Source organism: Squalius cephalus (assembly GCF_949319135.1).
Source record: "Squalius cephalus genome assembly, chromosome: 1".
NCBI lineage: Eukaryota > Metazoa > Chordata > Actinopteri > Cypriniformes > Leuciscidae > Squalius > Squalius cephalus.
In genome coordinates, this window is record NC_137122.1 from 31,068,734 (window position 1) to 31,090,776 (window position 22,043).

General features: G+C 37.9%; 2 protein-coding genes across 2 annotated transcripts; one reads left to right on the forward strand and one right to left on the reverse strand.

The window, feature by feature from the left end:
- Positions 1–1,199: 1,199 nt before the first annotated feature.
- ube2ia (ubiquitin-conjugating enzyme E2Ia) lies at positions 1,200–11,227 on the reverse strand. Its single transcript, XM_079889521.1, has 7 exons — positions 11,079–11,227; positions 8,786–8,880; positions 8,253–8,336; positions 7,573–7,645; positions 7,365–7,474; positions 2,211–2,290; positions 1,200–2,123 (listed from the first exon to the last, which is right to left on the reverse strand). Exons 2-7 carry the CDS (start codon positions 8,849–8,851, stop codon positions 2,063–2,065), a joined length of 474 nt encoding a protein of 157 aa, XP_079745647.1. The 5' UTR covers positions 8,852–8,880; positions 11,079–11,227; the 3' UTR covers positions 1,200–2,062.
- Positions 11,228–11,268: 41 nt separating this feature from the next.
- On the forward strand, positions 11,269–19,245 carry il21r.1 (interleukin 21 receptor, tandem duplicate 1). The gene is made up of 9 exons (XM_079888278.1): positions 11,269–11,371; positions 12,395–12,441; positions 12,795–12,915; positions 13,308–13,416; positions 13,563–13,759; positions 14,475–14,620; positions 14,708–14,958; positions 15,946–16,039; positions 17,968–19,245. The coding sequence occupies exons 3-9, from the start codon at positions 12,816–12,818 to the stop codon at positions 18,658–18,660; spliced, it is 1,590 nt and encodes a 529-aa protein (XP_079744404.1). The 5' UTR covers positions 11,269–11,371; positions 12,395–12,441; positions 12,795–12,815; the 3' UTR covers positions 18,661–19,245.
- Positions 19,246–22,043: the final 2,798 nt, after the last annotated feature.

Here is a 22,043-nt window from a genome sequence, read left to right on the forward strand (position 1 = left end):
AGTATTCCTTAAAATGAATAAAACCAGTGAAATGCAGAATCAGAATACTATGCAAATATCCAGTAACTAAATATGTTAAATAAAACATTCATTTTTATGCCTTTAATCTCACTTTATTGACCAATGTACTTGCTTCTGACCTTTGATGATTCATAAGCAAAAATGACTATAGATGTTTTTCTTTTTTATTGGTAAAGTAAGTGTTAAACTTTTTTCTCCTGTATCTTATTCTTCTGTTATCCAGAATGGCAGCACAGCTGAAAGGTTTGAGATGCGCCCTCAACTGTACACACATGAATTTGCATTTCTTTCAGCCTGAGGATTATTATTTCACTTTTGGTGTGAAGGGGTCTTTATATTTCCAGTAAAATATAACTTTTTTTATTATTAAAAAAAACAAAAAAACAAGCCAGGTAAAAAAAAAGTTACGCAAAGTAACGCAACACATTACTTTTCTAAAAAAAAAAAAGTAACAGTTACTTTTTATGGGAGTAACGCAAAATATTGTAATGCATTACTTTTTAAAGTAACTTTCCCCAACACTGATCAGGACAAATTATTCTCTCATAACTAGAAAACATTCTTTTAAAAATTATTTTAAACAATAATTATAATACATATTTATGAATATATTAGTTTACTGTATCATATTTAATACACACATTTCTACGGCCTAAAAAATAACCAAACCTTTGCTGAAAAACCTATTGTACACAATCTACTACATGTATTCTGCCATCTGATTGATAGTTCATACTTTTTTTTTTTCTTTACTTGAAAGTCTTTTTTGCTGAGAAATCTTTAATGATTTCTGTAAAATACATGCAAGATGCACATTTACAGGACTGAAGCAACTTGGATTTACTTGATTATTCATATAATCAAATACACATACAAATGCTGAATAAGACACGACAGGCTTTTGGCGAACAATAATTTACCAATCTCTAATTATCATTGAATTGCACATATGAGCTATAAAAGCCTGATGTATGAAATATGATACTAAACAAACAGAAATTTGTAAAAAATATATAATCTCTATCTCTAATTCAAACTCTTGATTCAATTAATTCCAGTCATATAGAAATATTCAAACATAAAGTGACCATGAACCATGAGAAGACCTTTCAAGCACGGATTGAAATCAATCCATTCATGGTGTGAAGCACGTGGAAAATGTACCTGCAGTCACGACTGGCTTTGTATAAACATTTTTATTTACTCTATACACTTACATGAACAAAACACCATATAAACACAAAGAGACTGATGCAGCGGTTAACTAACCATTTGATTCAGAGGCCTTGTACGCAAGTCTTTTTTTTTTCTTTTTTTCTTTTTGTGAAACACAGACGGCCGAGGCAGCACAATGCTATCATACTGAATGGTACATGCTTAGTACACTGCCTGCATCAGGAATGGAAATCTCTCTATAGACACTAACTCAAAGTAAAGAAAGTATAAAAGTATCATTTTACAGCAGTTGAAATACTGACATTAATAGCAAGTTTTAAATCATTAAAACCATGAAAGAGACTAAGGAGGCCAGTCTGAAAAAAAAAAAAAAAAAAAAAAAAAAAAAGAAAAGATTAAGCGAAACAAAAGTTTTAGGCTCATGCCTCGGCATCTGTGGAATATCATTTCTTCTGCATGTGGATGTTTGTGCCTTTTTTTTTTTTTTTTTTTGCAAATATGTAGCACTGTTACCAAGCAACCCCACCCATCATTTAAAAAAAAAAAAAAAAAAAAAAAGCCACGTCACACAACCTAGTGTGAACTCCTCTGCTGTGGATTTGCCCAACTGGTAAGGGGAAAAAAGTAAGAAAAAAAGATTTATACAAAAGACCAAATTTAAAATTTCCAGGAAGAGTTTGTTAGGATGAACATCAGTGGATTGACAATGGCACAACACATTCATTTCTTTAAGCCCAGCAGTAAATAAGTATGAAGTGGATATGAATTGAAAGGTGGGGGGGGGGGGGGGGGGGGGGGGGGGGGCTGTAACGGGGTGAGGAGACCTGGTCAAAACCCATTTCCATTAAGTGAGAAATCTTGAGGTTTACGGCGAGAACTTTTTGGCTTGTGCTCTGACCCTTTTTTCATACTCCACTCTGTTTTGGCTGAAACAGAAATGCAAACACAAGATTCATAAAAAGGCAATACGAATTTCAGTCTCAATAGGCAAGACTATATTTGAAGGTGCGTACCAGTAAATTGTGTATGCCTCAGCCTGTGCGGGATCCTGAATATTTGGTTCATTAAGGAGTTCTTGGATTCCTAGCAAGATCTAAAAAGATATAAAAGAAATTGTGGTGCTTCATGAGATAACACTGCCCTCTTCAGGAATGCATTGAACATTTGGCTTATGGAAATTTTAAAAATCACCCCACAAACCCATGCAACATTTGCAGTTCAAATCTTATAAAACAAAAACAAATCCATAATTTGAATACAAAAATGAAACTACAGTTAATCCTTAAATTGATCTTGAACTACACGTTGTTATTGGATATACCAATTAAATGGACCAATGCATCAATTTTAGGGATGTTCATTTCGGTTTGTTTTTTTCCCCCTGAATGACAACTGATGCTTGTTAACAGATCATTAACCGTCAACTGACAAGACTGTTAAATTAGAGTTAAGTTAAATTAGAAAGAATAAGTATCTGTGATACCTAAATGGTTTAGTTGTACGTGCACAAATAGGCCACATACACTTCAGGAGTGACAACCGCATTTAAATGCGGGAGTGAGTCAGTTACCATTCCGTGCATGTACGGAACACGACTCCCGAAACTGCGATGATTGACACCGGGGTAACCATAGCAACGTTCTGACATCTAGTCTTTGGTCTCCAGTCTCCACTATTCTGACCAAAGTAACATTACAGCGACAAAAGACCCGCCGTGTTCAGCAATTTTAACAGAAGCAGTCGACGGAGGCCTCATGTTTTGGTTATGTTTGGAAACGCTGCTAGACAGAGTGCGCTCTTGCAGTGTTGCCATGTCCACGCATTATTGCCATTTTGGGACTTGTTTAAAGGGGTCATATGATGCGATTTCTTGTTTTCTTTTTTCTTTAGTGTGTTATGTAGCTGTTTGTGCATGTATAAGATCTGCAAAGTTAAACTCAATGTGTCAAACCTAAAGAGATAGTCTTTATAAAAATTTAAGGCTCAGCCACTCCTTCCTAAAACGGTTCGTTCAAACACACCCCCACAAATCTATGTCAGTATGTGGGGGCAGAGTTTCATAACACTGCCCAAATGTACACGCAAAGAAAGGCGGCGTAACTTTATTCCCGCCGGCATGTCGTGGAGACACTGTTTTTCGTAGCGAAAGCCAAACTACTTTGTTTGGCCTTCCAAAAGAGGACACAATTAGAAAAGAGTGCTTAAGCTTTATTTACAACACTGTTCCAGAACAATACAACTAAAAGTTTCGACTGTGTGCTGCGCATTTTTCTGGAGGACTGTTTCCAGAACCTGCAGGAGTACAAGGCAGGCTGTGCACAAAGGCTGATTCTGAAAAGTGGGGCAATTCCATCTTTGCATGTACGTTCTGGCGCTTCTGACTCACAGACACAGCCTGTAAGTATGTTTTCATATTTTAAGAATTTGCTACTGACTATTCAAATGCGAGATTTGAGCAGTATAGAGTAGTGCTTGCTTGTTGTTTCTACGATCACAAATGCAGACATAGTTTTGTTTACATAGTGTTCTCCCCCAGTCGCACTGGCAAATTTGATTGATCAGCTTGGTCATCTGCATTTTCCGGTTCAGATTCAGGCTCGAATTGATAAGGTAGTAACAACATTACCACCTGTCATTATTGCTTTGGGAGCTGATGTTCCAAATATGGTAAGGGGCGTGACACTTCCATCACACGCTTAAGGTTTTTGGGCCAATCACATGTACTGGATCGATGGCCAATCAGAGCACACAGTGATTTTCAGAACGATGAACTTCGTAAAAATCTACGCGTTTCAGACAGGCAGAGCGGTTCTGAAAGGCAGTTTCAGAACCATAGAGGAGCAACAATAAATGTACAGTATGTGTAAAATAATGACTTTTTAACCTAAAACCACGTAAATGCATTGCATTAAATCAAATACAACAAATAATGTTCTTTTTAGAACCATCATATGAGCCCTTTAAGTTTGGCTCATAAAGCGATCAAGTTTATGGAGTTATTAGGGTGTACATATTTCGGTCTTATTTTCAGAATAAAGCATTTCAATTTATTGTATGGGCTTGTTGCTCGTAGGGCTTTCCCTGTGATACAGATGAGAGATCCATCTCTGATGCATGTTAAGATACGCATCAGAGATGTACCCCTTGTCTGTCATCTCTCATCCCATGTCATTAACAACTAGTTGTTCGATTCGGTTCCGTACAAACTGCGTAGAATTTTTGTGAATGCGGTTGTCACTCCCATTAATTACTGAACTGTCTGTACAGAACTGGATTAAGCACTAAGGTGAAATGGCATGTGTAATTCAACCATGCAGCAAAAGTTAAAACATCTTGAAAATTACTTTAATAATATCAGTAAATGGTTTAAAATTTAAGGGTTAGTTTGCCCAAAAACAAAAATTGTCATTATTTGCTAACCTGCATGTCGTTCCAAATCCGTAAGACGGTCATTCATCTGAAATAAAATCTGAGAGACTTCTGTCCCTCCATGGACAGCTACACAACTACCACTTCAAAAAAAAAAAAAAAAAAAGAAAGAAAAGAGATTGTAATATATATTGAGTGGTTTAGTCAGTTTTCTGAAGCGACATGATCACTTTAAATTATGAAAAGATTGAATTTATTCACATGATCACCGAGCATAAACAGAAACTCAACCGTACTTGCTTGACGCGCGAGAACAAGCCTCACTGGTTCTTGCTGAAGCTCAAATGTGCTGCGTAACATGAAAATGAACCTCACTGGTTCTTGCAGAAGCTCAAACGTGTTGCGTAACACGAGAATGAACCTCACTGGTTCTTGCAGAAGCTCAAACGTGTTGCGTAACACGAGAATGAACCTCATTGGTTCTTGCAGAAGCTCAAACGTGTTGCGTAACACGAGAATGAACCTCACTGGTTCTTGCAGAAGCTCAAACGTGCTGCGTAACACGAGAATGAACCTCATTGGTTCTTGCAGAAGCTCAAACGTGTTGCGTAACACGAGAATGAACCTCATTGGTTATTGCAGAAGCTCAAACGTGTTGCGTAACACGAGAATGAACCTCACTGGTTCTTGCAGAAGCTCAAACGTGTTGCGTAACACGAGAATGAACCTCACTGGTTCTTGCAGAAGCTCAAACGTGTTGCGTAACACGAGAATGAACCTCATTGGTTCTTGCAGAAGCTCAAACGTGTTGCGTAACACGAGAATGAACCTCATTGGTTCTTGCAGAAGCTCAAACGTGCTGCGTAACACGAGAATGAACCTCATTGGTTCTTGCTGAAGCTCAAACGTGCTGCGTAACACGAGAATGAACCTCATTGGTTCTTGCAGAAGCTCAAACGTGTTGCGTAACATGAGAATGAACCTCATTGGTTCTTGCAGAAGCTCAAACGTGTTGCGTAACACGAGAATGAACCTCACTGGTTCTTGCAGAAGCTCAAACGTGTTGCGTAACACGAGAATGAACCTCATTGGTTCTTGCAGAAGCTCAAACGTGCTGCGTAACACGAGAATGAACCTCATTGGTTCTTGCTGAAGCTCAAACGTGCTGCGTAACACGAGAATGAACCTCATTGGTTCTTGCAGAAGCTCAAACGTGTTGCGTAACACGAGAATGAACCTCACTGGTTCTTGCAGAAGCTCAAACGTGTTGCGTAACACGAGAATGAACCTCATTGGTTCTTGCAGAAGCTCAAACGTGCTGCGTAACACGAGAATGAACCTCATTGGTTCTTGCAGAAGCTCAAACGTGCTGCGTAACACGAGAATGAACCTCATTGGTTCTTGCAGAAGCTCAAACGTGCTGCGTAACATGAGAATGAACCTCACTGGTTCTTGCAGAAGCCCAAACGGGTTGCGTAACACGAGAATGAACCTCACTGGTTCTTGCAGAACCTCAAACGTGCTGCGTAACACGAGAATGAACCTCATTGGTTCTTGCAGAAGCTCAAACGTGCTGCGTAACACACGAGAATGAACCTCATTGGTTCTTGCAGAAGCTCAAACGTGCTGCGTAACATGTAAATGAACCTCATTGGTTCTTGCTGAAGCTCAAACGTGCTGCGTAACACGAGAATGAACCTCATTGGTTCTTGCAGAAGCTCAAACGTGCTGCGTAACACGAGAATGAACCTCATTGGTTCTTGCAGAAGCTCAAACGTGCTGCGTAACATGAGAATGAACCTCATTGGTTATTGCAGAAGCTCAAACTTGTTGCGTAACACGAGAATGAACCTCACTGGTTCTTGCAGAAGCTCAAACGTGCTGCGTAACACGAGAATGAACCTCATTGGTTCTTGCAGAAGCTCAAACGTGCTGCGTAACACGAGAATGAACCTCATTGGTTCTTGCAGAAGCTCAAACGTGCTGCGTAACACGAGAATGAACCTCATTGGTTCTTGCAGAAGCTCAAACGTGCTGCGTAACATGAGAATGAACCTCATTGGTTCTTGCAGAAGCCCAAACGGGTTGCGTAACACGAGAATGAACCTCACTGGTTCTTGCAGAACCTCAAACGTGCTGCGTAACACACGAGAATGAACCTCAAACGTGCTGCATAACATGTAAATGAACCTCATTGGTTCTTGCTGAAGCTCAAACGTGCTGCGTAACACGAGAATGAACCTCACTGGTTCTTGCAGAACCTCAAACGTGCTGCGTAACACGAGAATGAACCTCATTGGTTCTTGCAGAAGCTCAAACGTGCTGCGTAACACGAGAATGAACCTCATTGGTTCTTGCAGAAGCTCAAATGTGCTGCGTAACACACGAGAATGAACCTCAAACGTGCTGCGTAACATGTAAATGAACCTCATTGGTTCTTGCTGAAGCTCAAATGTGCTGCGTAACACACGAGAATGAACCTCATTGGTTCTCACACGTCAAGCGTACATGCTTGAGCTTCCGTTTATCATATCTGATGTGTGCATTGATGAATTTTTATATGTGAATAAATGCCTAAATTAAATCTTTTCAACATATAAAGCGATCGTGTCTCTTCAGAAAATTTGGACTAAACCGTTCAATTCATATGGATTAGTTTAACGATCTAAAGCGTCAAAGTGGTAGTTGCTTAGACTGTCACTGGAGGGACAGAAATCTTTCCGATTTCATTAAAAATATCTTCACATGTGTTCCGAAGAGGAACTAAAGTCTAAGAAGATCCAAGCTCCACAGCTTACCTGCTTGATTGTAATGGCAGGCCTCCAGTCTTTGTCTTCCTCTAAAATAGACAAGCATACGGTACCAGACGGATATACATTCGGATGGAATAAAGGAGGCTCAAATTTACCTGTAGAAGAAGTCACATTATAAAAATCTGGCATAATTAAAAAAAATTTGCATGCAAAGTACAGATAATGGATTAACTCCACTAGACATCTGATTTACACTTTGGTGGAGAGGAAGGATAGTCATCCTTGAACAGCATCCGAAGTTTGAACAAGCCTCCCTCCCACGGTGTCTGAAAAATGAAAAAAAAATAAAGTACTTATTTACTTAAAGTCCCCCTGTGGAAAAAATCCAGCTTTTAAACGTTGATCATGTCTACGTGGCATTTTTTATATGAATTTGCACATGGTTTGTCTTAAAGCATAAGACAACCATTGCAGAGTATTTTCTCCTTAAAACTGCAGCGAACCAAAGACAGTCTCAAAAACGCAGTTTGAAATCGCTGGTGTTTCTGACGTCACAAAGTACCTTATCACGTCAACCTGCGATGGTCAACGAGTGGATCTCTGAGCTGGTGTGACTGAGGGCTAATTTGAATATTCATAGAACCACATAAATGAGGCAAGGGTGTAGAGTTACATTCAAGCTATTTCAAGGCATGAAGAAATTTGTTTTCAAAGAATTTTCTAATGTGTAATTTAATGTGTAATTTTGGTGATCAAAGATGAGTTAAGGGATAAAATTGACTACAGGGGGACATTTTGTTTTCCAATCATACAAATGACATTCTGTAGTAGTTGAAAAGACAAGAATTCACAGGAGCAGCTTTTGATATGATGTACATACCAGACATAAACAGTTATGCGTGCCTGTACTGTAAACATTGAAATGGCACTTACTCCTTTTTTCCCTGGGATGGCACACTCCCAATTCATCAAGTTCATCGTTCCATCAGGGTTTTTTGTCGGTACGGCTACAAAACCCTAAAAAAAAAATAAAAAGATTTTTTTTTGTTTGAAATCCTGTGGGTGGCTGCAAAAGTTTCAAAATGTCAGACTCTAGAATCTTTTTAATCTATGGTCTCGTTTCTGCAAGCACACCCCCCCAACAGTTTCAATAGTGACTTCTCAGCTGAATAAATTAAAATAAAAGCGACATCTTAAAATAACACCTCCAACACAGATGGAAAGCATTCCCCTTTAATAACCCAGTTGTTGCTTTCCCCCCGAAGGTTAATACTGAAGCTCTAAAAATGTAATAAGCTTCTAAAAAAAAAAAAAAAATGGGGTGATTTGGAACTGACAAAAAGATCCTCCATGGTTCTGCACAAAGCCTGTTGCTTCTCAAACATTTAAAAGTAAAACAAAACCCATCTCGCTCTCTTGATTTCTATATACTATATAACATCTGTGATCGGAAACATCATACTTACAAAAGGATGGTCTTTCCGCCAAGCCTTTCGTTCTTGTGCGAGACGACTTAACGCTATACCAGACATGACTTGCGGCCCACTTAATGATTGAAAACCTGGAAAAAGGAACAATATTTTCTCGTCAAGCAAGATCCACGAATCTGTAAAACTATACACAGTCATTATGCAATTTTCTTCCTTATTTACTATCAATATTTAACTCGATGATAATAACAACCCTTATGTTATTACGATAAAGAATTATGGGAGGGGGGGCAATAACATTCATCAGGATTTGCTTCCATTTTGATCTTTAAATAAAAAATAATAAACAAATAAATTGTTAGGTTGAGACTAACATTAAAAGGTAAACCTTGAAACCACATTGGGTTCATACAAATGAGGAAATGTCAGAGTATGAAACATATCTAGCGAGCTTTTGATTTTGATTTCATAAGAACATACAGTAGTGAAACTGTAGCGGTGGTGATGCACACTGTTGTTTACGGTTCTAGTACAGAATAACTGCACATTTCCCAATCTCTCTCAGTAAGAGATGTATGATCTGACAGAATCAAACAAATCCTGGTTCTCTCAACCTAAGGGTCCCGCATGTGTGACTATGTACTGTATTAAGGAAATATGTGCTAATTATAACAGCAGTGATAAGGTTATCACGTTCAAACATCTTAACCATTTGACTGATCAGGTTGTCCAATAATCCATTTCTAAAACTTATTTACATGTCCTCTGGGGTCTATAAAATGACAAATATTGCAGATCTCTCTTCATTTCAATGACGTTCAAAATAGAGAAACATCAAGATGGTTTCATGATTAATTACTCTGAGGGTTTGATCATCATGAGTCAAAGGGAGCATGATTCACAGTGTTTACATCTTTTTTTTTTAAAGGCAGGGTAGGCGATTTGCTCCAGAAACATTTTTGCTCTGCTGGTTGAAAGTCTCTTCACATCCTGATAGCAATCGCTAAGTTAAAGTGGTCCAAATGTATGCATGTATGAATTTACCATCTGTAGAAGGTGTAGAACCATTAAATGTTCACCCCATCATTGTATTCGGTCCAAGACAAAAGTGTCCCACCTGCCTGTCGCATGTAGGCTATTTTTTATACCTCCGCTGCTAGAGCAGAGGCTGAGCACATCATCAGCGCATTTCATGGCATGAGTTAGACAGACGTCAGTCACCGAGCACCGCAACCGAAACAGCAGCCACCTTTTACAGTTCCTCCTGAACCAAAACAAGTTTGTTATGTTCCTGCCGTAACTACCGTAATTTGGATGCGCCGCTTTACTAGGAGCGTTTTTTTTTTTCATATTGAGACGACTAACAATTAACCGGAAACGGAAAAAAGGGTTGATATTTGATTCTCTGTATCAGGTTGTTACTTGTTTTTTTTTAGACTGCTTTTAAAAAAATAATAATAATGTGCACTTGCAGTCAATTATAAGAAAGAGGCGGAGTTTAAGCAGACGAAATGATTGGAGAAGTCCAGCATACATCACTTGTGGTTTCACCCAAAGATTTTTTGTTTTTTACTTTTAAATGTTTTTGCATAAAATGACAATCTATAATAGTGCAGTGAGGCGATAATGTATAAATGGAGAAGTGAGAAAATAAAAAATGAGTAATGTTTTCATAAACGCATGCGGAAATGATTGTGCAATCCGACCCAACGAAGTGTCAAATTAAGGGGCCGTTAACTCTAATAAGAGGAGTTGATAAACATGATCAAACAAACAAATTCAATAAATCGCTGAAAAATAATTAGCTGAAAATTAAAATCTATAATGAAAGTGTATAGTAAAGTTATTCGCTGAGAGAACAACGCATAAATGAAGAATTCTATTAAAAAAAAAAAAGCAAATTACTCAGGGTTTCCATAGTTGGCACAATCGAAACAACTTATTATAATGAATATGCTGCCCGCCTATGTTTGATTAGAGTAAAGAGCAAATAAACCGGATTGAATGAATATATCTGTCAGATGCACATTTTTCTGCGCGATGCCGCACAACAGCATTCCTCACTGCGCGCACATAAGCCGCTGATTGAACCAAATCACGCTTTGTTGCGATTAACTGCTCGCGTCAAACTACACGGACATAGATGTAGATCTGCATGTGTGCAATTACATTATTATAATACAATCGCGCGCTGTAATTTGTCGCGTCGCGTGCAGTCTAGATAGGCTGTTAGCCTAGCATAGCTGGATAGCTAACAAAACCCGCAAACAAAACACCGCAAACTACAGTAAACGTCCACAAATTAACCCTGCTTTTACACCAGACATACCTCGTCAGTGAAGATGAGTACTGTACTCTATCAAGAGCCGTTTAATTGGGAATTCGCGTCAAACTCAAAGCAAAAATCTAGCGAAGTTTCCCTCCTGGAAAAAAAGAAAACACAGACATTTAGCCAAGATAATTAGGACCCGTGAGTGCACACGCAGATGCCTGAATGAAACTTTCAACATGTCCATATATACTGGTTGAAATTGAATGGATTGTTTCCTATAATTACAGGCAAGGTAACATTCTTCTCTATAAACGCCAACTGATGGATATCACCTGAACGTCCAATTTAAGGTAAAACACGAACAGTTAATTGATTAATTAAACAATGTAGCTGATTAAAACATGTATATTTTGTGATTAGTTCAATAACACTGCATTTTAACTTCTCTGCTGCTTGTTTTTACCGAGTCAGAGAAACCCACTGATTTAAAGGGATAGTTCACCCAAAAATGAAAATTCTGTCATCATTTACTCGCCCTCAGGTTGTTCCAAACCTGTATGAATGTCTTTCTTCAGTTGAAGATAAAGGAGGATATTTTGAAAAATGTGGGTAACCCCACTGACCTCCATAGTATACAGAAAAAAGAAAAAAAAATACTATGGAAGTCAGTGCTGTCAATTGTTTGGTTTCCCACATTCTTCAAAATATCTTATTTTGTGTTCAGCTGAAGAAATAAACTCATACAGGCCTGGAACAAGTTGAGTGTGAGTAAATTACAGAATTTTCATTTTTGAGTGAACTATCCCTTTAAGATTTAAACATTTTGGTCAGGCAGTTCTTGGACACCTAAATGTTGTCTTAGCTCTCAAGCGCACATATGATTGAGGATATAAATGTGAATAAATATTAGTCTAATATTCAAAACACAGTCGGCTCTTTTTTATGCAGTACTGTAGGCTATATTACTACCATTCTACAGCACTCATACCATAATATAACATGTCACACATATCACTGCTTTTTCATTTTTATTTAGGCTATTCATTTAATTTTTTTGGTATACCCATGCCAAGCCCTGATTTATCTGTTTTCTGCTATATTGACCCCCCAAAATAGATTCTGATGACACTGCACATTTATCCGGCCCAACGTCAATAACAGGAACTATCCTTAATTGGTCTCATTGGGGGCGGAACATCTGCAAATGGGATCTTGTTTTAACCACAACCACATCCTTCATGTCATATTTTCGTCACAAGCACTCTGACTGTGCATGTAGATCAGTAGAAGATTGGAATAGCGTGAATGTCAGGTGGAGTAATGCAATGTGGAGCTGGCATTTGATTGAAAACTGCATATATTTATATTTTCAGAAAACTTTTATATTTTTGTAAACCGGTTCGATGGGAATATTATCAAGGTAAGTTTTAGAATTTCTCTACTTCTTTTAAAGTCAGTTTTACCTGTATTTCCCCCCCAACCTCAATCATCTATTTTTCTTGTTTAATCACCATAATGTTGCTTATAGACTAAACAATATGATGATAAACATCTTAAATGTTTGTGATGCTTTTCTATATTTTATATGTATAAATATGTTATTATGTGTATGTGTTATTAATTACCTTTTTTTTTCTTAAGTTTGTTGTTATAACGTTTTATCTTTTTGAAAATTTAAATTAATTAAATTAAAAGTACAATATACAATTTGGTTATATATTACAGATTTAAATGCCGTTATGTATTAAAATAACATGTTTGCTTTCTTTGCAGTTTGCATGTTGGCTCTGTACAATGCATTTGAGCAGGGCTCACCACAGTTTGTGTCATTGTTTCTCCACAATGGCTTTATGGCAAGCCATATTCTTGCTTGTTTGTGGACTTATTGAGTGCAGTAAGTTTGCATTTATTGCAATATTACCATTCCCCTAACACTGTAAAAAAATAATAAAAATAAAAAGTTGCTGCCTTAAATTAAGTACAATCAACTTGGATGTTTAAGTAATTTCAACTTAAATTACATTAAACTAACTTAAAAAAAAGTTTAAAATTGCTTAACTTATTTTGATGAGTTAAAACAATGTAAAAATATACGTATATTTTTTTACAGTGAAAGTAATTCGTATCATCTTGTAAAATAAGTGTAAACATCCTCAGAAGGATATAGCTGCAACAGTATGATTTGCCTTGTGTCCTTTGACCTAAGCAGGTGTTGCTTTGAGAAGAAACGCTGTACCGTTTCTGTAGCTCGATTGACCACATTTCCTCTCACTTTATTCTTTGCAGATGACGCTGCGTGCAGTGTGACCTGCACCACAGACTTCATCTCCAAGCTGAACTGCTCTAATTCTGACTCGGCAGGAACGGCTTCGTGTGATATTGTGGCAGATTGCAGGTACAGATCTAGCACACTGTGTTCTTACTTTTGAGAATGTGAATCTACTGAATCATTGTCTGGCCTCTGCTCATTGTTTTTTGTTTTTAACCTGCTATTTCCATTGGTCAACATATTGTTTAATTAGCACGTTTCATGTCTCGCAGGGATGAATATTCTGCCGTAAACGGGAGCTGCAGTATCAAATCGCCACAATCCTGGTGCACAATGGAACCAGAGGATGTGGATGGTGTGATGGCGTTGTATGATACCAACTGCTCTATCATAGTAACACAAATGGCCAAACAAGGCAATATGGAGATCCCTACAAGGCGTTACTCTGAATTTGTTTTATACAAATCTAGTAAGTTCCTCTATCCACTTCAGCAGCAGTGTAAAAATAAGCTGCATTTACGGTGAAATCCAAATCTGAGATCCCTGCAAAAAGTGCTTTGTAGTGAAAACCTGCTCTTTAGATTATAAAAACTGTTTTTCAAACAAGTTGTTTGGGGAACCCAAAATGGTTCTTCTGTGGCATCGCTGCAAAAACCCCCTTTTGGGACTTTTTATTTTTAAGAGTGCATGAGGATTTTCACAGTCTTGTAGTTTTTGGTTTGTCCTCTTTTGCTTTCAAGTTTGTGCTTCAAGTTTCAAGTTCAAACATGTTCTCCAGCTTATGATCCAAAGAGAATCTAGAGCTTCAGTGGAAGAAGAACAAAGAGTCACATGATCATCGTTAAACATACATCAGTTCAAGTTCAAACATGTTCTCCAGCTTGATTCAAGATGATCCAAAGAGAATCTTGAGCTTCAGTGGAAGAAGAACAAAGAGTCACATGATCATCGTTAAACATACATCACTGATTAGTGACATAGAAATTGTGCAGAATCTTGAATATCGCTACTTAATTTGACATGATAACCTTCCTCAAAATCCCTTAAACCTTTTTGTTGGAATTGGATTTGAATCCCAGATGTTTAATGTGATCTCAGACTTATTGGACTCCACTGTAATTCATCGGCCTTGTTTACTTATGTACATTATTCACTAACATTTGTTTTGTTTTCTTTTTTTATAGTTAAGCCAACGCAACCTTTCAACCTAACAATTGCAAAAATTGATGGGGGTTTCAACCTCACTTGGAATGTGGCTTATGAAGGGGAAGATCTGTGTAAAAAATTATACTACAGAGTACGATTACGAACTAAAAGTGACCCGGATGAGGTAAAAGATCATTTTGTCTATCCTTATGGAGGGAAAATTACACATATTTTTATACTTTTTTTTTTGAATATGTTGATTATTCCACAGAAGGGGCAAATTTACACTACGCAGCAGAACCAACAATCCATGGTTATCATCAGTGAAAAACTCCTGCCAGGGAGGCAATATGTGGCAGACATTCAGGTCGCTGTACATCCGAGGTGGTTTACATCCATGTGGAGTGAATGGAGCGACAGTGTTGAATGGACATCTGACTCTCCAGAGACAGATCAGTACTATTTCCTGCTGCTGGGGCTTCCTCTTGTGGCGGTGGTGCTGCTGCTGTACAGTGGGAAACTGTGAGTATCACTTTTATTTGACCAGTATATCATCTTGGCCTGGTTTCACAGACTGTGCTTAGACTTAGCCAGCAGTAGGTCTTAGTTAAATTAGGACATTTAAGTAGCTTTTTATAAACGTTCTTTTAGGGGGATGGTGTGCATCTTGAGACAAAACAATGGCACTGATGTATTTTAAGATATGTTTAGGCTTAAGATATGATGGGCTTAAGCTTTGTTTGTGAAACTGGCACTTATGTTCCAGTTCAGATCTGCATTTGTCAAAAAAATAAATAAAAAAATTGCACTCTCAGTTCTAACTGTTTACTTCCCAAAGATAAAGTTCAAGGTCTAGCTCCTCATGGAGGCCATGAGGTTCATTTTTAAGACTTTAGGGAATTGTACAAGCTCATACAGAAGTCACTTTGTGGGATATGGAGAAGTGAAGCAAACTCAAACCTCTCTCATTATGACTGTTTCTTCATTTATGAGTCACAGGAGTGTCTTTATTATCTGTTAGTCATATGTCTTTGAGGCTTATATTAACCTTTCAAACCATCAAGATTTAGTTCACTCCTTCTTAAAAATCTGAAAGATTATGTACTGAGAAGTTTGCCTGATATCCCACATAGTGACGGGCTTAATAAAAGACTACAGACAAGTGTGATCTTCAATTTCGATAGCGCCTTCTAAATGAGTATTCCAGTAATCGATATGACGCCACTTACCGTATATGAATAGTCCTTTCTCACCTCCTACGTTCACAAAAACCACAACAGCAGCAGATATGTTTGTGCAGACAGTCTATTTTCATGTAGGTCAAAAAACTGGAGGAAGTCAGAGCTACATGCTCTGCAAGTGCATAAAGCTCGACAGTTTCCGTGACAGCTGCTGTTTTCATTTGTTTTTCAGCACGTAATCATTATGTCCAGAAATGACAGCCTGTTTTAAATGCATCCACCAAACTACACTCCAGTCGTATAACACTTTGTCTTTTTGCATGTATAGAGGGGGCATCAAAAAGCCGACCTTATGGCAGCACATCCCAAGCCCGTATGAGTATTTCAAACCGCTCTACCATACACATCAAGGAGACTTTAAGGTATGTTATGTTTCTAAATCTCTTGTGCATAAGCAGAAGTCTCTGTGCGTGTAACATTAGGGGACTTTCACACATGCAACTTACTTAACCTAACTCGCAAGAGGGGAATGTGACATTTTTCAAATGAGTCAGTCTGTAGGGGCTTCAAAGGAACAGGAGGGCTCACTTAACATTTGGTAGCGATTGCGTTAAATATGAAAACTGAAAGTAGCAGTTTTCCCCTCTAATGGAAAGTACTATGAGTTCAAACCCAAACTCTGATAAGGTAGGTAGTTATAAATAGTTGTTTTTAACTAAAGGGGAATTTAGTGAATATTCCACTGGGTAGGCTAATGTGAACTGAAAAATACTACCCTCTATCGAAAGCTCGGAACAACAACAACAAAAAAAGGAGTTATTTCTTGTTGTTATTGTCCCTCGGAGCACTTCAGTAATTCTAAGATATTAATTAGGATTTCTCTGAAACATTAGCGTTTTGAAATGTGACGGTGTCGTGAACTCGCAAGACTCGAGGTTCCAGCTTTATTTAACCATAGCAGTAAATGAGGAAATCGTGGCAGCTATGTGGTGAGCTTTAATTTCGAACATATTCCAGTAGAGGTCAGTAACAGGCTGCATTAGCAACTTTAAAACGTTTAGAAGGATATATTTACCAAAGTACTGTGTGAAAATAGTAGAGGTGTGTCGTGGGGGTAAGTGTTTTGATCTGCTCCGTTTTTGGTGTAAATCGCTCCGTGACACTGACACCCTGTGTAATTTTCCAACCCCCCTTAATACTAAAATAGATTACTCAGAAAATTCTACAAACTCATTAATTGATAAATAATCATTTTTATACCTGCATGTTATGTCTTTTGTTTTGTAGTTGTGCTGTTTTGCGTTCATAATACCAGTTTTTATTCGGTGTGCACAAAGCACCTGAATGCTTTAATTTTACTTCATGCGTCTAAAAGTAACCATTCATAAAGACGAAAAAGCTTTTAATGAATGATTTTTGTTACCCTTTTTTTATTAACACATTTTAAAGTTCAGGAAATGATGATTGCGATAAGATAATCTGCACGTAGGCGTTGTTTTGAGCGTTTTGACATTAAGCAGTGTCGGGTTTATCGGGTTCATTTGGTGGGTTAGAAGGATCATGTGATAATGAAGACTGGAGGAGTGATGCTGAAAATTCAGCTTTATCACAGGAATAAATCATTTTTAAGTTATTTTAAACCGTAATATTATTTCACATACATTTTTACTGCATTATTGATCAAATAAATGTAGCCTTGTTGAGCATAAGAGACTTCTTTTACACAAACCTTCGAATGGTAGTTTACATTTCACATAATCAATACAATGACTTGAATGCACCTCATTAAGATGAACATGTTTTTAATTTCATAATTAAAATTTGGTAAAAGTTTGAGGGGGCATAATGTTGAAATAATGTGATACATGTCCTAATATAATGAAGACAAACAACTAATTAAAAGAATGACATTCTTTAATATAATCATTTGGCATAATTTTTTATAATTTCTCCCCAAAAAAAAAAAAAAAGTTAAGCAGTTTTGAAGTTGTGCTAATCAAAGTCTTGTGATGCAGGACCATTTAAAATGTTTTTTTTTTATTATATATATATATATATATATATATATATATATATATATATATATATATATATATATATATATAAATTTTTTTTTTTATTTTTTTTTTTTTACATTTTTATTTGTCATTGACCTACCGACTAATACAAGATCAAGAAGTGTATCATTTAATAATATGGTAGGATTGTGGAAGTGACTGTCCCACCAATTGGCCAGAAAACTTTCACACTTCTCACATACTTGCTGTTGATCCCTCCAGTCTTTAATTTAATGTAATTTATTTTCATCATGACCAAATAAATAAAATGATCTACTTGTGTTTTATTTCAGAGGTGGGTTGGACCAGTCCTGACGTTCAATAACTTTGATTTCCATGAGAAGAGCACCACTTTCCAAGTGCTTTGTGAGAGCAAGCAGAATGACAGCTCAGAGGAACCTAGTAACAGCAGGAACGGTGAGCAGGACTTTGGTCTGGCGGGTCAAAACTCATCAAAACTCTACTTCCTTGGTGGCAACAGTAACAGCGTCGCACACTCCGGCGGACACATATCGATGGACACCGTTACAGTGTCTGGTCAGGAGGGCGTCGTGGCCGACTGGTCCGGTGACAGTCGCAGACGGAGCCTAGAGGACTTCCTCGATGACAAAGACACCAATGAGAGAGCGGCTGAGGTCGCAGACAGACAGCCTCTTGTACTTGAAGGCAGCGGGAGTTTACAGGGTTTAGACTGTGATGACTGGCATCTACAGGAGCACGACCTGGAGAACATTGAACAGGTCTCGCTGGACTCTTACGGTTCCAATGAGGAGTCCGATGATGGTTACCCACAAATGGGATTGGATTTAGATACTATAGACAGTGGATTTCTGGAGTCAGACTGTTCAAGCCCGTCGGCTTTTGATGGGAACGAGCAGATAGAGACTGATTCACTGGATGGCGTGGGAGGCTCCCATTCGAATTATGTCAAACAGTGGGTGGCTTTTACAGCAGTTCAAGTTGATGCCCACAGCACTGGAAAGTAGCTGTTCATGGGAGTTTCTATTACTACATTGAACTGAATCAACCGCAACTGAATAATAAACAGGAGATGGTGGAAGCGTCTATAAAATATCTGAAGACATTGAATCTAATTTTCTCATAATGTGTTGATGTGAGCAGTTTCTCCTTACACTGAACTGTATTTGTGGCACAATGCCACAAAATAGACTAAATGTTAGTCAGTTGTATGATCGTTCACAGGACATTGGTTTACATTTGGCTGCAGGACATTATGTGTGGATGCATCTCAATTGGCATACTATCAATCATGTAGATCAAAGTTTGCGCAACTAATATTCATTATCCATCACTCTAATTGTACATTTTCTGTCATGCTCTATTTTTATCTGTCAGTAAAATATTGTAATACTTGCCATTTTTAATGTGACATTGATATTACAAGAACTTCTGTGGCAACGATACAGAACAAAATCCCATGAATTATTCCACTAAACTATATTTGGAATGTTTCATTTTTCTCTTCAAATCCTCCCTCTCCTGGTCAATTTCCTCCCCTATACTTCACTTCTAAATCCACATAATTATTGAATCCATTTTCACCTCAGAGTAAAAAAAAAAAAAAAAAAGTAGTAAATGAAAGTTACAATTACAAGAAATAAAGTCGCGGAGTAAAACTAAATAAATAAAAAGGCAACTATGACTTTATTTGTCACAGTTGTGATATATAAAGTCATAATTGCCTTAGAGTTTATCCTTTACAGAATAATATAATTAACATCTCTTCCTTTGGGAATGTTGTTAACACAACCACTCCCTATGGTATGCAAAAGTACAATTAGTGTGTCCTAAATCATAGTCTGTAGCATGCCAAAAGTGCGTGGGTGGTTTACTATCCCAGTTAACAAAAATAGGTTCTAAGAACGTTTTGCTTACATTCCCATTAAGTTATGAAAACATTATTTAAGTGCACTGAAGGTTCAAAAGTTAAAGGGATGGTTCTGAGTAATTTCAACCTAGGGTCCTTTGCACCATGACCTCGAGCCAGACACCCCCCCCCCCCCCAGAAGCTTTTTTTCCCTTGGTCGAACATTATTAAAGTTAGAGCTTATTTGGAGATATCAGCCGAATGGCTTAGTGCATGCGCTAATGGATCCAAGGTTTTATCTCGTAAATTACCCCACTAATAATGCCCAGAATGGTACCAAACTTCTACAGTAGTACAAATAGGTTCTGTACTCATAAAACGAGGCATTGGAAAGTTTGTAAGTACATCAGGAGTTTATTTAAATAACACTTGCCTGATGGCTTATGCTCCCGCTAACCTGGACGTCGAGGTCACTTCCGTGATTTACAAAAAACAACACGTAACCAAATTCAAGGTTATTTTGGCTAGAAGTGGGTTACTCATAGCCGGACTATATAGGGTCTATAGTTAACCTAGACAATGAAATGACGGCTATTGCTCGCTGGGAACCCCGTAAGACTTTCGTTCATCTTCGGAATGCAAATTAAGGTATTTTTGATGAAATCTGAGAGCTGTCTCACTCCTTCATAGGCTGCTAGGTAATCGATATCTGCCGGCCCAGAAAAGTAAGTAAAGACATCGTTAAAATAGTCCAAGTGACTAGAGTGGCTCAACCAGTTTATCAAGCGACTATAATACTTTTTGTGCGCAAACCCCCCCCCCCAAAAAATAAAGTCTTTTTTCAACTATTCATTTTCTTTTGTGTGGGCCTCTGACGTGAGTTCATGATAGCGTCACGACGCACGCGCGAGAACTGAGAAGATGACGCAGATGGGTCTCGATGTAGTGTTTAAAATGGTTCTAAACTGTGCATTTCCTGGATGTCCAAATCGTGAGAAACCAACGAGTCAGAGCTCACGTCAGAGGCCCACACGGAAGGTAATGAATAGTTTGTTAGTTTGCAAGTTGTTATTTTGTTTTGTTTTTTGCACACAAAAAGTATTATAGTCGCTTGATAAACTTAAAGGAGAACTCCGGTCAATTTTAACATTGAGCTCATTTTTTTGTACATTTGGAGTGCTGTCAATACAGAGAACAACGACAAAAATCGGTGTTGCCTACACCGAGTTATTCTATTTTTAAAATTTGCACCCTGTTGACTTCAATGGGGCAAGTACTAAACCTGCTTTTAGCCTCTTAACATCCTTGATGTGTCATTACAAGTGCACAGCCAATGTGAGTGATTCCTTCAGAGTGAACACGAGTGAATCTGACTGCAGTAGATGTGAAAGATATGTATAAAAATGATGTTATTTAACCCTCTGATGGTCCGCGGGGTCTTTTTGACCCGCAAATGACTTTTGCTCAAATTAAAAAAAATGTTCCCTTTGTCCAAATGGTATGAAACCTTCTACGGCTCTTAACACTTTCTAGATCTACAAAAAAAAAAATAAAGTGGAATGATATCTGTTTTTATGTTAGCGTGACAAAATTTGTGACACTCGAGGTCCTCGGGGTCTCTGGAGACCCCGCAATCAAAATAGACAAAATTCATCATCAAAATCAGAAACAACGCAGAACACATCGACAGAAATGACAGAAATAAAGTGGCACACTTCCACCAATTCAAAAAGCATCCACAATGCTGAATTATTTTGCTCACAACAAGCGCACACACACACACACACACACACACACACATAGAGGAATACATTTTTGAGACTATAAAAACTGTTCTCTTATCATTTGTAAAATAAAATCATCCAAAATGCAGTACCACCACAAAAATAAATTGGTGACACTGACACATTGAAAAATGTACACACACACACACACACACACACACACACACACACACACACACACACACACACACAAAGGAACATTTGTAAGGCTATAATTTGTCAAATAAAATCATCCAAAATGCAGTACCACCACAAAACTAAATTGGTGACACTGACACATTGAAAAATGTGCACACACACACACACACACACACAGACACACACACGCACACACACACACAGGAACATTTGTAAGGCTATAATTTGTCAAATAAAATCATCCAAAATGCAGTACCACCACAAAACTAAATTGGTGACACTGACACATTGAAAAATGTGCACACACACACACACACACACGCATACACGCATACACACACACACGCATACACACACACACACACACACACACACACACACACACACACACACACACACACACACACACACACACACACACACACGCATACACACACACACGCATACACACACAGGAACATTTGTAAGGCTATAGTGTGTCAAATAAAATCATCCAAAATGCAGTACCACCACAAAACTAAATTGGTGACACTGACACATTGAAAAATGTGCACAAACACACACACACACACACACACACACACACACACACACACACACACACAGGAACATTTGTAAG

Excerpts from the sequence above, each read along its gene's own strand:
- ube2ia (XM_079889521.1), bottom strand. The coding sequence starts at position 8,851 with ATGTCTGGTATAGCGTTAAGTCGTCTCGCACAAGAACGAAAGGCTTGG. Across the intron at positions 8,337-8,785 it reads GGCGGAAAGACCATCCTTTT|GGTTTTGTAGCCGTACCGAC; the intron begins GTAAGTATGATG and ends TTTTTTTTTTAG. Across the intron at positions 2,291-7,364 it reads CTGCCATTACAATCAAGCAG|ATCTTGCTAGGAATCCAAGA; the intron begins GTAAGCTGTGGA and ends ATATCTTTTTAG.
- il21r.1 (XM_079888278.1), top strand. The coding sequence starts at position 12,816 with ATGCATTTGAGCAGGGCTCACCACAGTTTGTGTCATTGTTTCTCCACA. Across the intron at positions 12,916-13,307 it reads TTGTGGACTTATTGAGTGCA|ATGACGCTGCGTGCAGTGTG; the intron begins GTAAGTTTGCAT and ends TATTCTTTGCAG. Across the intron at positions 14,959-15,945 it reads CTGCTGTACAGTGGGAAACT|AGGGGGCATCAAAAAGCCGA; the intron begins GTGAGTATCACT and ends TTGCATGTATAG.